This window comes from Neofelis nebulosa, chromosome 5, assembly GCF_028018385.1.
Source record: "Neofelis nebulosa isolate mNeoNeb1 chromosome 5, mNeoNeb1.pri, whole genome shotgun sequence".
NCBI lineage: Eukaryota > Metazoa > Chordata > Mammalia > Carnivora > Felidae > Neofelis > Neofelis nebulosa.
In genome coordinates, this window is record NC_080786.1 from 90,950,262 (window position 1) to 90,971,834 (window position 21,573).

General features: G+C 48.8%; 1 protein-coding gene across 5 annotated transcripts in view; it reads left to right on the plus strand.

The window, feature by feature from the left end:
• The window catches only part of SEMA5B (semaphorin 5B), a 119,443-nt gene that overhangs the window by 73,814 nt on the left and 24,056 nt on the right, over positions 1 to 21,573 (plus strand). For all 5 annotated transcript variants that reach the window (XM_058731168.1, XM_058731170.1, XM_058731172.1 and 2 more), the window contains exons 2-4: positions 5,345 to 5,544; positions 10,704 to 10,803; positions 15,708 to 15,753. In XM_058731168.1, the coding sequence (XP_058587151.1) occupies positions 5,391 to 5,544; positions 10,704 to 10,803; positions 15,708 to 15,753 (300 nt within the window). In that variant the 5' untranslated portion in view covers positions 5,345 to 5,390. The remainder of the gene's footprint in view (positions 1 to 5,344; positions 5,545 to 10,703; positions 10,804 to 15,707; positions 15,754 to 21,573) is intronic.

The following is a 21,573-nucleotide window of genomic DNA, read 5'->3' on the forward strand; positions in this document are numbered from 1 at the left end:
TCTGCTCCCCTCCTCAGCCCACATGACAGGTAAAAGATGGCCACCCCACAGGGCCCATGTTGCTTGTTCCAGGTTCCTCTACAACACTGACTTGACTTGACCCTGGGGGTTGGATGGGGGTTACAGCCCCACGTTGCCATGAGAGAACATCTGATTGGTCTGTTTTGACATGACTATCCTTGGTGCACGCAGCTATGGTGGAGTGGGGATAGGCATATGTAAGGCTGCGGGGGCCTACCCCTTTGACCTGTGGAGGGAAGGGGGAGATAATTTCCAAAGAAGGGGGATTCTCGGGAGCTAGAAATTCACCCCCCCACCCAAGTATCTAGAACTCTGCTCACAAAGACCAGTCCTGTAACACTCAGTGATGTGGGGATTGACCATTCTCCTTTTTTCAGTATGGCGCCCTTGACTTTTGCTGACATTTGCTAAGCCGCAAGCCCTGGCTCATCGAGCTCTGCCTTGACCACCAGCACCCCACACCCCAGCCCCACTCCTCGGTGCCCTGCTTCTCTCCTTCCTTTGTACCCCTCTTAGGGTCTACTGGCTTCCTTACTAAGGACAGAAGGCGTCCTTGAAGGTGATGGCAAAATAGGCCTGTGCGTGTGCCCCCATGGGATCCCCGAAGTCAGCACCTTGGCCCATACTTGCATCCCTAAGGACTGGAATGCTCATCTGAATAAAGGCTGTTCCTATCTTCTTCCTGCTTAGCCTTCAGTCTGTCTCTCTCTGGGGGCTTTCTGGTCGGTGTGCTGTGTACATGTCCATCCACTGCTCTGGCTCTCTATTCCTTTTTCCTCCCTCACCTGAGTGGAGCAGATCTGGATCTAGGTCCTGCCCCCACTCCTTCCCCACCCCCATCCACATGCTGCGTTCCCTTCCCTTCCCTTCTCCTTAAAGAGCAGGCATGCTGTGCTGGGGCCCAGGTGGACCAGGTGATGGTAATCTAGTAATTATTGATTCCGGAGGGACTTGGAGGACATATTTACATAAAAACCATAATGTGAGTGGAGCTTCTGCTGTGGAAATTAGGTACTTTAAGGCCTGGCTCCTGGGGGAAGCAGGGGCCAGGGGAGGCTTGGGAATAATGAGGGGAGGGTGGCTGTCACACCGCCTCAGATGAAGGGCTGATGGCCGATGGAGGAAAAGCCCCAGCTAAGGTCTAAAAAGATGATATTTGCATAGGCATCGAATATCACCAATGAGATGTTATATCAGTCAGGGTCCCCCCCGGAAACAGATGGCACACTCAAACTGGGAAATGGGAGGGCAGTTTAATAAAGGAACTATTTACGAAGGTGTGGGAAGGGGTTTGGGAGCCATATGGGACTGCTCACTGGGCTCTACCCTGCCGCCGCCGATAATGAGGGGCTGGCACCACCCCAGGCAAAGAGAGGAGGGGGGAGCTTAACTCTGACCTTCTGTGGGGGGATGTGGCTGCTCACCCAGCTGCCTCCTCTCTCTCCCATTCCTCCCATCTTCCGCCAGTGTCCCCACTGGCCAAACAGAGGGAAGGAGTCCCCTGTTACAGCCCAGGCACTGAGCACGGAGGAGGGACAGAGTAGAGGGACAAATAGAAAGCATCCAGCACAAGTGTCAAAGGGCAAGAGGAAATTCCATAGCAGTGCCAGCCCCATGCAGCAGGAAAGACCCAGTTTAGCTCTCAGGAATAATGCCACGTGAGCAGCCATGTGAAAGTCACTCCAGGGAGGATGTCTGGGCCAAAGCTCCCTCCCAGAGGGTTTCCACTAGCAGGGGTGTCCAACCTCTCCTGGGGAGGGACAGAGAATTCCACATTTGAACCTGAGGCTGAGGGGACCAAGAGGTGCTGCAGAGACTAAGGCCCCCTGGGATCTAGGATGAGGCCAGGTAAGGGAGAAGGGAGCTCTTCCAGGTGCACCGTCTGCATAGTCACTGGGGTATTTCCTCAAAGCCTCTCAGCAACACGATGACAGGAGTTACCCCATCTCACACAGGTGTGAGGAAACAGACAAGAAGACAGTCATCCTACTCTCATTTTCCAGACCTAGAGTAAGGTAGTGGTGGTAGGAAAAGAAGAGAGGAGGGGTTAGGAGCAAAGGGTGTTCGAGAGGAAAGGAACCCTAGGGGCCCCTAGTCCCTGCAGAGGTTTGTCACAGTCATCTTTGGAATCACTCACCTGCTGGTCCCAGGACCCCACCTCCAGTGGAAGGGGTTCTGATTTGTCCCCACCTCCAGCAGGGAATCCCTGATCTAGTCCAACCTTTTATTTCACAGATGACGACAGTGTCACCAAGGAGGTCTATCGGTGGGTTAGGGACCTGTGAGGGATGTGATGTCAGCAAGGCTTGGTGGGTGACACGTTGGATGGGCCAGGAAAGGGGAGAGGTGGGAGCTGATTCAGAGTGTCTGAGTCAAGCTCCAGAGGAAGTGTTGTGCTGCCCCATATTAGAAGTTTTAGGGAACCAAAACTAGTCGGTTTGTGAGTTCGAGCCCCGAATCTGACTCTGAGCTGACAGCGCAAAGCCTACTTGGGATTTTCTGGCTCCCTCTCTCTCTGCCCCTCTCCTACTCTCTTCCCCACCCCCACCTCAAAATAAATAAACTTTAAAAAAATAAAAAGTTTTTGAGGTTTTTATTGAATGGGTGATATTAAACATTTAATAATCAAAAGTGAAAATAATATAAAAAGGTATATATATTGGGACACCTGGGTGGCTCAGTCAATTAAGCGTCCAACTTCGGCTCAGGTCATGATCTGATGGTCTGTGAGTTTGAGCCCTGCATCGAGCTCTGTGCTGACCTCTCAGAGCTTGGAGCCTCCTTTGGATTCTGTGTCTCCTGCTCTCTCTCCCTCTCTCTCTCTCTCTCTCTCTCCCCCCTCATCCCCCACTAGTGCTCTGTCTCTCAAACATAAATAAATGTAAAAAAAATTTTTTAAGGTATATATTAAGGAGCATCTGTCATGATTTTGCTATTTATAGGTAGCCTGATTTAAAATTAGTTTGGGTTTATTTTTCCAGTGTCTGTTAATGCTCATACCAGCAATTATAAATATGTATTCTTATTTCCACCTTCTTTTTTACACAAAAGGTATCAAGCTAATACCGTGTTCTGCATTGGGTTTTTTCCAGTCACTATACCTGGAGATTTCTCCACATCGAAATCTAGGGAAAAATCCCCATTCTTTTCTAGAGCTGTGTAGTATTCCGTTACACAAATACACCCTCGCGTATTCAAGCAGTCTCCAGTTGCTAGGTGTTTGGTTGTTTCCTGTCTTCTGTTACTTCAAAGAATGCCCCCAAGGAGTAATCTTGTGCACAAATCACCTGGCACATGTACAGGTGCCTGTTTAGTCTATTTTTGCTTCTCAACTATCTCTGGTGAAGGAGCAGGTTTTACATTTCAATTTACAATCTGTCGCAGATGGATACTTACATAAAATTCAATAAAAGTGAATTACTGGAGAAGTGAATTGACAAAAAAACTATGAAAAATACAAACCTCCAAATTTTATTAGATCCAATAGACATAAAAATTACTCTGTCACATTACTATAAAGATTTTTAAACACTCTCAAGTTTCTGCATTTATCTTACGACGAAGTTGTCACAGTTTGTGGATTTGACACTGATCTGCAGACCGCACTTTGAGTAGCACTGGTTAAGACTCCCAGAAATTAGATCAAAAGGTACATGCCTCTGTCGTTTTGCCAGATTCCTCTCCATAGGGCTTGTACCATTGTTGCACGATGGTATATGAGAGTGCCCCCTTCCCCACAGCCTCGCCGAGAGTGTCATCTGTCTTGGAATTTTGCTAAACTTATAGATGAACAGTAGTTGCTCAGTCTAGGTTTTAATCTGCATTGTTCTTATTGTGAGTGAAAATAGCATCTTAATTAATTAAAGTATTTATTTATTTACAGAGAGAGAGAGAGAGAACGCATGCACACATGCACAAGCAGTGGAGGGGCAGAGAGAGAGGGACAGAGAGAATCTTAAGCAGGCTCCATCCACACCGAACTGGCTGCAGGGCTAGATCTCATGACTCTGAGATCATGACCTGAGCTAAAATCAAGAGTCAGATGCTTGAGGCACCTGGGTGGCTCAGTACCTTGAGTGTCTGACTTCAACTCAGGTCATGATCTCGTGGTTTGTGGGTTCGAGCCCTTCATCGGGCTCTGTGTTGGCAGCTCAGAGCCTGGAGCCTGCTTCGGATTCTGTGTCTCCTTCTCTCTGCCTCTCCCTCACTCACACTGTCTCTCTCTCCCTCTCTCTCTCTCTCTCTCTCTCTCTCAAAAATAAATAAATGTTATAAAAAAAAAAAAAGAGTCGGATACTTAACAACTGAGCCACCCAGGTGCTCCAGTGTCATTCATATCTTTAAGCCCTATTTGTACATATATTCTTTGCCTATTTTGTACTGTATTATTGACCTTTTTCCTCTTGATTCCCAGGAATTATTTATACATTAGGAATATTAGCCCCTTGTCTGTGATATGTAATGCAAATATTTTTTTCCAGTTTGTCATTTGCCTTTTGATTTTGTTTGGTGTTTGTTTGCGGGGGAGGGGGGGCATGCAGAAGTTTGAAGTTTTATGTAGTTAAATATGTCAATCTTTTCTTTTTTTTTTTTTCAACGTTTTTTATTTATTTTTGGGACAGAGAGAGACAGAGCATGAACGGGGGAGGGGCAGAGAGAGAGGGAGACACAGAATTGGAAGCAGGCTCCAGGCTCCGAGCCATCAGCCCAGAGCCTGACGCGGGGCTCGAACTCACGGACCGCGAGATCGTGACCTGGCTGAAGTCGGACGCTTAACCGACTGCGCCACCCAGGCGCCCTGTCAATCTTTTCTTTAATAGCTTCTGGATTTTGAGTCCCGGTTCTTTATTCCAAAATTATAAAGAATTCTGCCCGCATTTTCTTCTAGTATTTTTATGGTTTTATTCTTAACACCTAAATCTTTTATCCAGTTGGAATTTTTCCTAGTACAAGGTGTGGGTTATGGATCCAAATTTATCTTTTTACAAATGGCTACCCACGTGTCCTAGCTCCACTTATTAAGATCCCTAGATACCACCTTTATCATTAAAACTAATTTTACGCCATTTGGGATCATAATAGAAAAAGCTCTATAATTTGTCAGTTTTATCCAGAATACCATTGCAAGGGAAATTAGCTCTCCAGATATGATCTATAACTCTGTGTTACTAGAGCAGAGTAAACTATAAGTAACATAGGTAAAATGTAAATGTATTTAAACAAGCAAACACAGCCCATGGGCCTGCCAACAACCATGGAGGAAACTGGGAGAAGTGGGCCTTGCTGAGGGAGCTCATGGTGAGAGTCAATGTTTGCATTGCAGACCTTACCTGCCTGCCTCGGAGCTAGGACTGCAGAGGGACCCAACAATGGTGTTCCTGGGACCCCTGGCTGTCACCCTGTTGCCGCCCAGCCTCACACTGCTGGTGTTCCACCTGTCCAGCTCCCAGGATGTCGTCACTGAACCTAGCAGTGAGCAGCAGCTGTGCACCCTGAGGGAACACCCCACTGTGGCCTTTGCAGGTGAGAGCCATTTCCCACTCGGTCCTTTTTGCAATGGCTGTGCCTTGAAGGACTTAGGTCTGAACTCAGCAGGGTCTCTTTGATGTTGGAAGTCCTGGGATGTTCCCCTAGGGATAAATGTTAGAAGGATGAGTAGCCATGGCTGGAGGGGTCTGATTTTAGTCTCCAATTTATTTAAGCCTTCCATCCATGTTTACCTGGAGGAGGAGGGCACCTTGCTCTGGCATTCCTGCTAGGAGGAGGGGTTGTGGGTACTCTGGGTAGAGCGACAAGGGTTCATCGGCCATCTCAGCTCTAGCTCTTCTGGAAGCATGAGTATTTCTTAGCTTCGTTGGGGGGCCAGAATGAAGATGACTCACTCCTTAGGAGGTGCCTGGAAATCTCTGGAAGGCTTCCTTCTGCTCTAAGACAGTTGCAGATGCCTGTCTTCAGGGCCCTGGGAACCCACAGGGAAACGGGTCCTTGGTGACTGATAACTCCCTCTGTCTGTCAAGGGAGGGCATGAGAGTGTCCTGTTAAAGTGTTTCCCAAACTGGGATTTGTGAATCACTGGGCGTATTCTGAGAGGGCTATAAATTCTCAATAAGGGTTTCTAAAATTAATACATACAGTCGATGATAATCGAAAACCAAAACAAAACATAAATACAGAACATGCAGGATGTTTTCCCATGACCTGTTGGCCAGTTTGGGGCTCCCTGGTGGTGCTAGGACCACATCAGCACTTCCTAATCCGTCACCTGCATGGCAGCTCACACTGGATCTGCGGATGTAGCTTCAGAGGTCCCCAGGTACTTAAGTCTGATAGACACCTGCCCTATTTCCTCATCACAAGTACCCTGCAAGGAGGCAAGGCAAGGACTGTTACCTCCCTTTACAAATGGGAGGGCTGAGGTGTAGAGGGTGGGAGAGACTTGTCAGAGGCGGGCCTTCACGTTGGGCACCCAGTGCTCTTTCTACTCCCCGTGGCAGAGCGATCGGGGCTCCACCTTCTAGGTGCCACGGGCAGGAGGGTGAGGAGCCGTCCTCGGGATTCCACACAGCTAATCGAGAGGGCAGAGATGGAAACCAGAGCAGAAAAATAAATGCCCGAGTGCGAGGCTGGCATGGGATTTGGGGGATAGGAGGGGTGGTATGGATAGGTGTTGGGGTTAGCAAGGTGGGGAGGCTGGCGCGGCTGGGAAGTGTGGGATTCCCAGCTGTGGGCTGGCTCCTGCCTCAGGGAGGAGAATTTGCAGCTGTCTTCTCAGTGCTGTCTTGTTTGAGCTGGGATAGCTCAGTGTTAAGGCTTTGAAGGCTTAAGTGGATTAAAGTAAATTAGCAATGTCCTTAAACCTACAAAACACGAGTACACTCTCAGACTTCTGATGGCTCCCAACGTGCTGGTGGCTGTCACTGAAGGGAAGGACCAAGTGCGGGACAGAAGGAGCAGGACTCTCAGGGCTATCCTCACCTTGGATGCCCCATGGCAACTCCTAATGAACCATTTCCTCTGAGGGGCTTTGCTGGAGGCCACTGTTGGCCTGGTGGATTCTTGGGACAGGTACAACAGAAGGAGAGCAAGAGAATTTCTGTCCCCCAGCCAGGCTGGTCTGTACTGGAGCAAACTAGATAGGGGGGTAGGGGTAATGGACAGCTGGAAGATGTGTTCCTTGAATGCCTGGCTTTATTCCCACCATTTTTTATCTTAAGGTGTATATTACTTGAATGAAATAACCTCCTTCCCCACCCTCTTTCAGAATGGAGGAATGAGGCTCAGATTGTCACGGAGTAACTAAGGAATCCCCTTAGCCCCAGCAAGCAGAGATGTCCGTCATCCTAGACTGACAGCCCTAGAGTGTGGCATCATCTCTACTTTTCCTCCCCAGCCCTCCTGGCCTCCCCTCCACTCACCTGGGTCTCCGTTCTGACAGCTTTGGATTTTCCTATCCATTCACCAAATTGTTATTGGGCCCTACTTGAACCAAGGACAGGGCTAGATGCTGTGGGACTTCAGAGGTAAGAGTTTCCTCTGGGTACTCGAGTATCTCTTGTTGTTCCTTAAAGATCACTCCCTTTGGTCTGCCAGTGCAGTTGGTCCTGCACTAGGACTGGTCCTCTTGTCTCCCCACACCCTTTAGTACTGGTGAGCACACACCAGGGACTCAATTCATGTTGGGAACTGTGTTCTGGGTGATGCTGCCGTTCCAGAGAGGTTGCCATATAACCCAGCCCAGTGCCAACCCCCAGCTTCCAGGATCCCCTCAGATGTTACATTTTATTTCTGACTGATCAGTAGGCTTCCAACTCGGTAGCTGTGAGTTGCCTTCTCCCCTGACATCTGGCTGATCTGTGAATAACCCCTAAATGCCCTAGAGGACCTGCCAGTTGCAGAGTCTGGCAGGCGTTTTTCCATCTTGTAAGGTTGAATTTTCTCCTTCTTTTAAGGGGGGCCCACCTGTGTCTCTCTTTGGCCTGCACGTTATTCCTTCTGCCACGGCATGGAATTTCTAGGAGGCAGGGAGAAGCCAGGATGGAGTTAACACTGACAGTGGTTAATCCACAAACTGGGTAATTGAATTGACTATAATTAAAATCACAGGCGCGTCATGGAGAATGTCATTTTTCTCGTAAAGTCGCCGTCCAAAGCCTTCCCTACACACGGAGCTCAGAACGTGCTTGGTGTTTTAAAGACAGGTTTCCCTCTGGTCCTGTTTGCCTGTTTAATAAGAGGAAGCTGGCTCCTTTCCCAAGACAGCTCCCCCAGGATCAGCGTGCTGCACCCGCCTGCCTCTCTCCCCCCTCGCCCCTTTCCCCTTGCCCTTGTCAGTTACAAGAAACTGGAAGCGGCCGTCACCCTCCACTCCTTCTTCTGCCCCTGCCTCCCATTGTCTTCACATCTCCTACCCTGTTTCGTCTTCCTTTCCCTTCCCTGCCCCAGGGAAGGGCCTGAGTGAAGACTGAGCTGAGAAGCCCCCACATGGAGTTTCTCCTGGTTTGCTGCACACTAGTCATGCCACCCCTTCCCCTGTTCACCTGCCCACATCTGGAAGACCCCTGTCGGAGGGGACAAAAGGAACTAAAGGGTGACCCAGTTGCTACCGTTGGGGAGCGCTCATCTGATGGTGACAGGCAAGCCCTCCATATCTTCCCCACCCCCACCACAGAAAACAGGCTTGAGCACATTCAGAGTGACAAAAAAACACACTGTGAACAGAATAGACAAGGTAGAGAGAATATGGAGCAAAATAAAATCAGGGTGGAGAGGTTGTGATCCAGGAAGTCTTCCTGGAGGAGAGTCCTTGGCTTAGTCTATAAAGTAGTATACTATTCTACCAGGATTTCTGAGTGTGGCCCTGAGGTCAACTAAAAATCCAGCTTACCCGACTCCTGATCCACTTCTTATACCGATATTGCCCAAATGCCATTGCACTTCACGGTAATTCTTGCTAACCTATAGTCCCCTGCTGAGGACAGAGGCAGACCCAAGGGGTTTGCTACATTTTGCTGTAGAATTTCTTTCTTCTTCTTTTTTTTAATCATGCATATCACAGTTTTCTGAAAAACATCCAACTCACAAAACCTCAAGTTCTCCAGGGAGCGATTAAGTGTTTGCTTGTCGTGCAGAAAGAAGGGCTGCTTTTACTCTGTAGTGGAGGGATAATGAGCAATGATTTATTTCCCCTGGATTACACACACACACACATGCACGCACGCACTTCTCTGGGCCTTCTGTGAGCCAGTTGCTAATAGACTGTGGGGAGAAAGCACCGGGCCTCACATTCCCCCCTCATCTTTATCTCCATTGACATGAAAGTTGTCTGCCCCATGGTTCTCTGGCTCTCTCGTTATTGGTCAGTTCCCTCCCATCTATGAGGCAGAGGCTGAGGAGTGCTATTAAGGGGTTCTGGACCAGGATGGGAGAAGTGGGTCTCCAGTGGAAGGGAAAGAGGGAAAGTCAGCGTACCCTGACGTACCTTCCCCAGGCGTACCTTCCACAGACCACTGCCCCATCCATCCAGAGGGCTGTGAGATCTCCTCTCTCCCCACCAATCTCCATGGAAGACTTTGGCCTCGGCTGGGAAGCTCCTTCCTTGGAGACAGGGATAGACAGGGATAAACCCACCTTCTGTTTCCCACCTCCACGGAAGCTTGTTTGAAAACTTGGTTCTTCTTGTACAGATGGGAATTGTGGATTGATCCTGCATTTACTCAATTCCTTCCAGGTGCTGGACACAGCCTAGAGATCTAAGAAGCAAGGGCTTCCCTACCCCCCAGGGAAAACAAGGGGGATATACACCCAGCAATATGGGGGCTTTGATGGCAGTAAAGTAGAGGCTTCACCCGGGCTTTCGGGAGTCACGAAAGGCTTCTTGGAGGAGGTAGGGTGGGGATGGGGCTGAACAGGAACTGTTCTACCGAGGGAGAACAGAAAGGCAAAGTTTGCAGGCTCTGGTGGGATAGATCTGCACAGTGTTCTAGTTTAGTATGGCTGGAGCGGTAGTTTGAGGGGAAATGTAAAATATGAAGTATGATTCTTTCTGTGGCACTAAATAATTAATGTGCCAGGCATCCAAACTGGGAAGACAGTGCAGAGCCCAAAGGCCTTCATAGGAGTTGAGACTTTTCCTGGGGTCAACTGGGAGCTATTAAAGGGTTCTAAGCTGCAGAACAACAAAACCAGATTTGCATTTTAGAAAGATCGCTCTGGTTGCTATGTAGGAAATGGACTGACCAGAGGGACAGGAGTGGAGGCCAGGCTAGATAGGATGCTCCTGGCACCAGGCCAGGCAAGAGATGATACTAGCTTGGATGGGGGTAGGGTACAGAGGGCAAAAGGGATGGGTTTCTTGGAAGTGGGACAGACAAGATTTCTGAGTGTTTTTAAGTGCTGGTGAGGGTTTAGGGGAGGGAAGGATGATTACATTTTTCCCTTTGGGCAGCTAGGGGTTAGGTGGAGCCCTTCTCTGAGATAGCGGACATAGCAGGAACAGTGGCGACACCCCCACCCCCTCTCCCCCAGCTGGCTGCTCACAGAGGGGCCAAGTGGAACCCAGGTTTAGGGGGTGCCAAGTCTGCTTCCACCTCACCGCTCGCTGATGTTCACCCTTTCATTGTGGGGTCCAGTGCTGGCACAGCTGGTCCAACAGTAACTGGAATGCTTGCCTCTCCCTCCACCAGATCTGAAGCCGTGGGTCTTCAACTTCACCTACCCTGGAGCCCGAGACTTCTCCCAGCTTGCTCTGGATCCCTCCAGGAACCAGCTCATCGTGGGAGCCAGGTAACAAGGTGCAGGAGGGTTGGTGCCACGAGGGGTAGTGTGCTTAGGATTGGATGGAGGGAATATCATTTGGGATGAGCCCGCTATGGGCAGGCCCTCATCCTGGGCCCGTGTTCCTCTCTGCCAGGCCCTCTCTGTATCTGAATGTCTGTCTCCCACAGGAGGAAGCATTAGTTGGAGCAAGGCGGGGAGGAGGGTGACCTCTAGACCCCCACATTCCGTGGCTGGTAGTTTTCAAGAGCAGGAACACCTGCTGGCCACCTTCTACCCCGCGTCCCTACCCTGCTTCCTGGACTGCCCAGGCAAAGTCCTCCCTGAGAGCTCCATGCAGGGAAGGTGCCCAAGAGCCCCCTGCTGGCTGGCTGGCCGCCTGCACCTGGGATGCTGGACTCAGGCCGTGGCCTTCTTGTATGAAGCACCTCACTTCCCTTCCTGTTGCCTAATCTTGTTTAGCCTCACTATTCTGGCTCTAGGGAGGGCTTGTGGAGACCTTACAAAATTGTAGACTCTTAGCTCTAGTAGAGAAGGGAGCTTAGAGATGGTTTACTCCATTGGGTCTCAGAGAGTGATCCCCAGACCAGCGGTACCAACAGCACCAGGAACTTGTTAGAAATGTAAATTCTTGGGCCTCACCCCAGGCCTGCTGAATCAGAAACCCTGGGGGTGGGGCCCAGCAATGTGTTTTAGCAAGCCCTCCAGGTGAGTCTGAGGACTCCTAGGTTTGAAAATCACTAGTCTAATCTAACTGCCTTCAATTTCAACATGAGGAGGCAAGGGACAGGAGAGGGGAATTGACCTTCCCAAGATCCCATTGAACAAGACGACAACAGAGGATGGGGCTAGAACTCCTGTCTCCTTACCCCTGGGCTAGAGTTTTTTTCTGCCACTCCCTTATCACCTTCGACTGCACTGGTGTTTTTCAGAAGCTCTCCACCCCAGATGTTCAGATTCAGCAGGTCTGAAGGTAGGGGAGGGTGGCCACTAGGTTGGGCAACCCCAGGCTATCCTGCGTGGCTTACCAACCTTGACCTTCAGGTTTTCCAGAGTGTACCCACCCCCTATTTACATTATGAAAAGGAAGCAAGCCAAGCAGAGCTCTGGACAAAGACCAGAGGAGCTGCACTGCTCTTAGGATACTGACCTCTGAACCATCTGTAAAGTCTGGCTTCCAGTCTTCTGTGTTGCCAACCTCTCAGGACTGTTGTGAAGCCAGGGCTGAAAGCATTTTTTTAATTAACTAATTATTTTGCATCAGTGATATGAATGTGTCATGGTAAAACATTCAAAAAGTACAAAAGAATATACAATGAAAGACACACACACACACACCAAACAGGACGCCTTCTTGGAGGCACATCCTGCGACGAGTATGTGTCCTTCCAGAGGTAATCTGTGCTTACGCAAATATACAAGGGTATGGGCTTTATTTTTCCCAGCAAATAAAATACCGTTAACCCTTGAACAACAGGGGGGGTTAAGGGCACTGACCTCCCTCCCCTTCCGTGCAGTTGAAAATCTACCTATAACTTTTGGCTCCCCAAGCCTAACTACTCAAAGCCTACTGTTGATTGGAAGCCTTACTGATAACATAAATGGTCGATGAACATGTATTTTGTGTGTTATATGTATTATATAATGTGTTCTTACAACAAAATAAGCTAGGGAAAAAAGTGTTATTAAGAGAATCATAAGAAAGAGCAAACACATTTACAGTACGGTATTGAAAAGAAATCTGTGTGTAGAACAAACTGGAGTTGTTCAAGGGTCAGCTGTAATGGTTTTACTTTTTATTTTCAGATAATTATGGATTTCCACGCAGTTGTAGGAAGTCAGTCCACATACCCTTCACCCAGCTTCCCCCGGTGGTGACATCTTGCATAATGACAGTGCATTGCAGTTAGGAAGCTGACATTGAGACCATCCTCCCTTATTCAGGTCCTGCCAGTCTCACAGCTGTACTTCTTAAACCCAAAAGGATACCACTGATGCCTCTGCTCTGAACCTTGTGGACACATTTTGAAAACTGCCGGTCTTTCTGTGCCGGCCATGTGACAGGCACTATTTTATGTACCATATATGTAGTAAAGCATCTAGAGCATATAGTAAATCAGGCATATAATAACTCACCTAACCTTCACATGAACGCCGGGCAGAGGGTTCTGTAATTATCCCTACTGTATGGATTAGGAAACTGAAGCTCAGAAGGGTTAGGCCGCCTGCCTGTGTTCTCGCTGCTGTTTCGGATCCACTCTGGGGCTTCCCCAAACGACAGGCATGCCTTTTCCTGGCATTTTGAGCCTGGCTGTGCCCTCAGAGACAGGGGACAGTCAGGCAGGACATGGTCCCTTGCACCCCTCACAGCAAATGGAGTGGTTCCTCAGTTTCTTCTCCCCCGTTCTCTAGGGAGAAAGAACTTTCCTTCCTCCCGTCCTTCTGCCTGACATTCTCCCTCTTCTTTCTGACCCCCTAGGTCTCTGGAATTCAGCTGGAGATATTTTTTATTTATTTATACCCTGCCTTGTTCCATAGGGGATTTAGGGGCAGGTCAGGCTGAAGAGATTTCTCTCTGTTCTCGTCTCCAAGAGGAGCAGACTACGTTGCTGTGATAAACGATTTTTGATGGGATAAAAATTAATAAAGTGAGGCAATGTTTCCCCTAATTTTTTAAAGCTGTGAGCAGATGCCTCTGTTACCTGAGCAGACAGCTGGGGCAGAGTCCGAGTCCATCTGTTCTCAGGCCAGGAGGGAGGGGGTGGGGAAGCTCTGTAGGGCAGGGGGCTGGGGAGGGACAGCAGAGGCCTGCAGCCAAGGTCAATGGCGAGGCCTGTCCGGCCCCAGAACAACAAAGAAGCTAAGCGGCGGCTGGGCCTGGAGCCAGAGCTGGGGACAAGAAGCCTCCAGGCTGAAGTGTCTCCTTCAGGCCCCTGGATTCATTCAACAGGGACCCCTCCACCCCCCATCTCCTCCTGGCCCACTCCACAGCGTTTCCCTTCAATTCTCTTCTCAGTACAGCCGAGGTAGGCCAGAATGTTCTAAAGCAATTATTCCTAAAAACCTCAGGAACCAAAAGGGGAATAGCTAAAAGAAAATGTTAGAAGGAGAGAAAAAAAAATTCTTAGGGAAAACCAAGACTTTACATCTGTTTGATATTAATAAAGACTTTTAACATGCACCACACCATCCCCTGTCTCCACAGTCCTATGAAATGAGAAAGACGGCGTTATTTTCTCCATTTTACAGACACAGACACTGAGGCCCCCCACAATGTCCCCAGAAAGTAGCCAAGCTGGGATTCTCCCTGCCTCCGCTGCAGGGTCTACTCTGTGAGCCTGCAGCCACTTTTGTGTGGCGTGTTGACTGTGGCCCTGTCCCCCTCCAAGTCTGTGCATAGTGATAGTGGGCTTGTGGCTCCAGAGTCCAGGCAAAGCAATTTCCTCAGTGTCCGATGCTGTGAGTACTCGATGGGTGACTAACTGAGGTAGTAGTATCATTATCACTGCTATTTAAGGCCTTTTTAAAAATTACGACTATATTATTTTTAGAGCATTTCTAGGCTGACAGCAGACTTGATAAGAAGGTACACATGTTTCCCATGTGTCTCCTGCTCCCATAGCCTCCACCACCATAGGGGTGCATTTGTTGTCGGTGAAGAACTGCATTGACACATACATCATTATCACCTCACATCTATAGTTTATATTATGGTCTCTTAGTGTTGTACATTCTGGGAGTTCGGACAAAGGTATAATGACATGTATCCAGTGTTACAGCGTCATACAGAGGAGGTTCACTGCCCTAAAAATCCTGTGTTCCACCTGTTCATCCTCCCTCTCCTCAACCACTGATCTCTTACTGTCTCCATAGTTTTGCCTTTCCCAAAATGTCATATAATTGGAATCATACAGTGTGTAGCCTTTTCAGATTGGCTTCTTTCACTTAGTATTATGCATCTAAGTTTCCTCCATGTCTTTTCATGACTTGATAGCTCATTTCCTTTTTGCTCTGAATAATATTCTATTATCTGGATACACCACAGTGTATTTATCCATTCACCTGCTGAAAGGCTTCTTGGTTGCTTCCAAGTTTGAGCAATTGTGAATAACGCTGCTATAAACATCCATGTGCAGGTTTTTGTGTGGACACGTTTCTTTATTTAAGGTTTTTGAGCAGGAGGCTAATGTGATGAAAACAGTATTTGAGGCAGATGAGGCTGCCAGCCCCATGTGGGCTGGGGGGGGGGGGGCGCGCAGGAGAGGAATCGTGGGGGCGCTGAGGGGGCCACTGGGGCAAAAGCGGATAGGGTGATCCAGGGAGGGGATCGTGGGAAGGTCAGATCCAGAGTCACCGCAGGCAGGGGCTGCGGGAGATGAGGAGGCAGACAGGACTCCAGGGGCCCCAGGCATGGTGTTAGGAGAGATGGCTGGTCTGTCTGAGGAGGGGAGTCAGACAGGAGTGGGTCTGGGTGGAAGGAAGGAGATGGTGTGTTTAGGCTCCTGCAGGAGCTCCATGAGGCATCACGTTTAACAGAAGTGGGCTCTCTGGCTGGGAGGAAGGTGGTGGGGCTGCTCCCTGGACCTGCCAGGACAGCCAGGGAGCAGGGACGGTGTGGGCTTCAGGAGTAGACAAGTCTGGGCGTGAATCGCAACTCCTTCACTTACTGTCTATGACTTGGCCAACCTGTTTCCTCATCTGTAAATGCAGTTTTCCCTCTCCACTCATGGAGTTTCTGTGAGGGTTAACAGAGCCAATGGAGATAAAACTCTCCCAGGGGGTTGACCCACCACAGGCCCTCTGCAGTCTGCACCCTGTCCTGGCACCTTATGAAGCTGGAGCCGGGAAGCTGCTTCCTGGGGACCTGCCTGCAGAACCAGCTTGATTTATGATTCTTGTCTCTGTTTTCACAGGAACTACCTCTTCAGACTCAGCCTTGCCAATGTTTCCCTCCTTCAGGTACATTTGCCTCCCTTCCCTTCCCTTTCTTTGTGATTTCCCCGGTATTTGGGAGCTGGGGCTGGGGTAGCACAGGGAGCAAGGTTCAGAATTCAGCCCCTATGGTTGAAAACAGGAGCCCCATGCTCTTTTCACTGGCCGTGGACTCACGCTGGCTTCCAGGTCTAACAGCCGGGAAGGTATTTGGAAGTGAGGGTCACCCACATAAACATGGAGGCACACATGGGGCTCCTGCATTGTGCAGGGGAACTGCTGACAAGGGGAGAGAAGGAGCACCCAAGTGAGAATGACCAACTGGCCTTGTGTGCCTGAGACTGAGGGGTCTTGGGATGCAGGACTTTAGGTGCTAAATCTGGGAGAGAATTGGGCAAACTGGACTGGTTGGTCATTCTAAGTCTTACAGAAAGGACTGAGTTTTGGCCTCAAGAGAAAGGGTATCCCTGGTTCCTTTTTTAGCTTGGCCTGAGTGATCCCATTCTAACTCAGCGTTTTCACTGGACTGTGATTGATTTATTATCTGCTGCCAAGAAGGACTCCCCAAGCATAATTCCCTAAGTGCTCTAGGAGGCATTTTAATGGGACTCCTTGATCCAGAACATTTATCCCAGATTGAGAAACAGATGCCAAACCATCTCTGCAGAGGCGGAACTTTCTAGATGAAAGAAGTCCATCTCTTCCTCAATGAGGGGAAAGCCTCCGTTCTTGTGTCTAGGAGGCTTGAGTATTTGTTGTGCATCAGATCTGAGCTGGGGGAGGAGGGGTTGTAAGACAAGCAGAGTCTCTGACCTCTAGGGCTCACTGTATAGCCAAGAAAAGATGGTGAGTGATGCATCTAACCTAATTACAGAATGGTTAAAGGAGGCAGTCAGGTGCTGGACGGTTTGGGGTACAGTTTCACTGCAAATGGCATTCGGGCAAGGGAACACCTCCTTGGTGAGCTGTTGTGACATTCTGGTCTGACCTTTTCTAGCTGCACCTGGGTGTATACCCCCATGGGCCATTGCAGCTGACTGCCAGAGGGAAGGTATAAGGGAGCAGAAAAGGTCTGACCATCAGAAGGGAGGAACTAGGGCAAATAGAAAGGAAACACCATTCATTCATTTATGGCTCCATCTATCCTTCAGTCCTTACCCTTACCAGCCAAGCTGCCATCCATTCATCCAACTACCCACCCAATTAACATTTATTGAGTACCTACAGAATGCTGGGTCTGGTTGGAGCCATGGTACTAAGCATTTGAGATCCAAAGTTGAATAAGGCTTAGTCCCTGGCCTCAAGGAATAAGCAGATGAGATCACAAAGGATTCCCTGTCCTGGATGGGATTTCTGTGGCATGATCTTGGGGCCTGGGCTAGAGCAGCCTCAGTGACCTGCTGGCTTGGTCACAAGCAGCCCATCTAGAGCCTACTTACCAATTGACATCCACAGAAAATGAAACCAAGTTGCCAAGCGCAGCAGGTCAGGGCCTGGGGAGAGTGGGCGCAGAGGTGGTTCAAAGTGGGTAGAGGAAGTGGACCTGGGCAGGGGTCCTACCCTGAGCTCAGGCAGTCGGCTTTTTGTTAGGTTCCCAAGGTCTGCAAGTGAAGATCTTCTAGGAGCAGTAAAGTGGTCCCAGAGAGAAAGAGAAACAGATGCCGTGCAAAGCATGCAGGGAGGGGTGAAGGCTAGGTTCAGTGGTGGCACTGGTGGCACCAGAGGCACTAGAAACCCATCAGGCTCAGCATGGTCTGCAAAGCCTTCTCGGAAAGCTGCCCTTGGCCTGGAGCTTGAAGGATGGGGATTTTCCAGGCAGCTCAGGAGGGGACACAGAGGTGTGAAATAGCATGGAGCACTGAGGGACCTGGTGGCAGGATCATGGGGTGTGAGTGGGAAAAGGGTGGGAGATGAGGCCTGGGAAAAGAGAGAGACCACTTTGCACCTGGCCTGGTGCAGAGAATGGGTTAGTCAGGGGAGCCTGTTAGGAGGCCACTGCAATAGCCCAGGTGAGTGATGGGGAAAACTGAACTAAGGCAGGGGGTGGGGATGGAGAGAAGAAGGAGGAAGATCTGCAGGTGACGGAAACACAGAAGGTCACAACATCAAACAGCTCCAGGGCGCATCAGGCACACTGTCTTTTGCATGAAGGAGGAAGGGAAGTTAGCAGCTCTGGGGGGCTCGGCCAAAGGCTTGGCCCACGGTGGTGCCATCCAGGGCTCTGGCTTACAAAGCTGGGTAGCATAAATCAGGTTGGGAATGAAGCTATCCTGGCTCTTGGCAGTAGTTCTGCCTTGACTGCCCAGTAGAATCACCAGGAGAGATTTGAAAAACACTGATGCTTGGTCCCAACCTCAGAGATTCTGACTTGATCTGTCTGAGGTGCAGCTGGGCACTGGGAATTTAAAAAAAAATTTTTTTAATGTTAATTTATTTTTGAGAGACAAGAGAGAGACAGAGCATGAGCGAGGGAGGAGCAGAGAGAGAGGGAGACACAGAATCTGAAGCAGGCTCCAGGCTCTGAGCTGTCAGCAAAGAGCCTGATGTGGGACTTGAACTCACAAACTGTGAGGTCATGACCTGAGCTGAAATCGATGCTTAACCAACTGAGCCACCCAGGTGCCCCGGCACTGGGATTTTTTAAAGCTCCCAGGTGCTTACAGCACGCAGCCAAATTTAGGAACCGCTGCTCTAGGATGTCAATGCCTTTTCTGTAGGTGCTGCCTGCCTGGTTTGGCTTCTGACAGTTGGCCCACAGTTCCCGGGTCCCATACCTTATCAGATGTTAGGACTCTCTGGCTTGATGATGAGGCCTGACATTTAGTTCAAACCTCTCTGTGTTGAGCTAGCCTCTGCCGTGGGAAGATATCTTATGCTAACCCCATAACTCGCACTTGGAGCAAAGGCTCAGCTGCAGGGGCTTCTCTGAAGGTTGCTGCCAACCAGCCACAGGTACACTAGGAATTGGTTTCACCACCTTCCCAAGATGTCTCTTTGGGGCCTGATCTCAGGAGTCTAGACTAGATTTTCCATGACAGAATAAGGAGAGGATTTCATGTCCACATCCCTACCATAGTGGACTACCATCTGACCACAAAGGGGAAAGAAAGGGAGAGAAGTTAGAGTGGGCTGTCCAGCATTCCTGGGCAGACTGGAGGTGAACCCCCGGCTCAGGTCCCCTGGTCTGTCATCTGGCCTGGTGAGAAAGCCTTGACTTTTGACCACAGAAGCCTGGCCTCCGCAAGTACCCTTCCATTGCCCTATTTGGGGCTTTGGGGTTCCTGCTCATAAGCTTTCAGTCCTCAGCATCTGCTATCACAATTTCTTACAGAAACCAAGTGCTAACCAAGAGCTGACCACCAGTGTCAGGAGGAGGTAGGACCCAGCCCTCCAAGCCAGCTTCCTCTACTGTCCATACTTCCTGGGGGTGCAAAGCGGTAACTCTAAGTTACAGCCAAATGATCCACTGACTCCAAGGAAGGATTTAACAATGCTTTATTGATAGCTTAAATAATTAACATCCCTTAAAAAATCCAAATACAAACAGTTTATGCAAACCAGTGTCCATTAAAAGGACTTCTAAGTGCCTAACCCCTATTAAACAGTTTACGTGAACTACTATTCCTTCAGGAAAATCTAAATACCCAGCCTCCTTCCCAATCCTCCAAGCACAAGAGGTGAGATACAGGTAGCAGCACAGAGGGCAGTGCATGAGTGCGTGCATACCTGTGTGTGTGTGTGTGTGTGTGTGTGTGTGTGTGTGTTTACTGCTGCTTGTGGTCAGGAAGGGGAAATAAAATCAGCTCCTCTGTGATGGTTATTTATCAGTGTAACCTGAACTGATTTGGAGAAAGAAAAGGTGGCAAGTGGTCAACAGTGTCAGGGGGTTGCTGTGTGATGAGCTATCCTGGATTTGGCAATTTTCTGGCCTTTGCCAGAGTAGTTCAGGGAATGATGTGTCTGGAGGCCTAATTGCAATGGATTCATGATCTTGGGCTGCTAGATGTCCTGGAAGTGCAGAAACACGGACTTTTTCTACACATACCCCATCAGGATACACATGGGGCTTTGTTGGGCCTTGGCAGACAGTGAAGCTGATTCTGAGCTCTCTTCTAGTTATCTCTACATTCTCCAAGCTGGTCTGGCAGCTCTCAAGTTATTTGAAATCTAAACTGTCTGCTGAATGGTGGACCTAATGCTCAGAAAATGTTTTAATGATCAGCCATTGTCGCTGGTGTCCAAGGAAGTTGCTGGGTCTGCAAGGAGATTATCCAGGCCCTGGCCATCTTGCCTGCTCTCTCCCGTAGCAGAAAACCATACAGTTACTCTGTTACTGGAGATTGCCGTATTAGAATTTCTGGGACAGTCCTAGTTTAAAGCTTTATGCATGGCATATTGATTGATCATACATGTATATCTCTACTCCTTCACAAAACCCCACTAAAAGGACAGTGAGGAATTTTAAAAGGTATAGGTCCACAATGACAGAGAGAACAAAAGAGACATCAATGGAGAAGAGATTAAACATATTTTAGGGAGATGGAAAGTGGATGGATAGTCATAATTGACTAGGCAGAACAGAACAGTTTACAGAGGAAAATATGGCAGAGAAGCAAACTGATCCCAGCCCCTGGAAGGGCTTAGAAGTTGGGATGTTGGGTATTGTGGAATGTGAAGATGAGGTATAAGGTGGGGGGGGGCAGTTGAAATTGTCTAAATTGAGAGATTGTAATCCAGGGATTCTATCCCATCCTACACAGCAATCCCTTCATCCATTTCACCCCTTCCCCAACAAAGAGAGACTAAGACCCTTACTCTAAAGAGCCAACTGGTGAGTCTCCAAATTTGGAGGCTCCGAGAAAGCTGAAGGACACTAACGGGGTATGGTGCTAGAACAATGTTTCTCTTCTTTCTCTCTTTATGCAATTTATTTACTGAAGAAACCTGGTCATTTGTCCAATAGCGTTTTCCACAGTCCAGATTTTTCTGATTGCAATCCAAGTGGTACATCTTAACATGTTCCACTATTCTCTGTATCATCTGTAAATTGATGCTAAATCTAAAGATTTTATTCAGTTTAGATTCCAGCAAGGTTACTTCATAAGTGTTTTGTGTACTTTTTTTTAGGAGGTATGTTGTATATGATTTTCTCTGTGTTTTTTTTTTAAATGTTAGCAGCCATTGATTGTTTCCCAGATCCATTAATGTTGTGGGGATTACATTGTATTAGTTGGGCTTCTACAAAGAAAAACTTCTCATTTCCTATTTGGTTACCCAATGATAGAGTCGTATAGGAAAAGCAGGGTAAATGTCTGATATTCTTCCTTTATCTACCACCTTTCAAAGAATGAGCTGTTTTCCTAGTGTCTGCGATGATCAATTAATCTTATTCTTTTATTATTATTATTACAAACTCAAAATGGCTTTAAACACTATTGATGTGTCTCAGTCTATTGCACTTATCTTTCATGGCTATGCCATCTCTTCCAGGACAAAGCCTCTTCAGGTTGGTTCCTGGGTCCTTTGACATGATGGCCCTTTTGCCTTTGGTTGCATCCTTGCTATTTGGTGTGAAGAGATGCTCCAGGCTCACCTTGTACATTTCCTAACCTCAGACCCGGAGTCAGCCATTACTCTAAGATGCCGGTTCCTTTCAGTGGGAAATGGTTAGTTGATTTATTTTAAATACAAACAAATAGGGGCGCCTGGGTGGCGCGGTCGGTTAAGCGTCCGACTTCAGCCAGGTCACGATCTCGCGGTCCGTGAGTTCGAGCCCCGCGTCAGGCTCTGGGCTGATGGCTCGGAGCCTGGAGCCTGTTTCCGATTCTGTGTCTCCCTCTCTCTCTG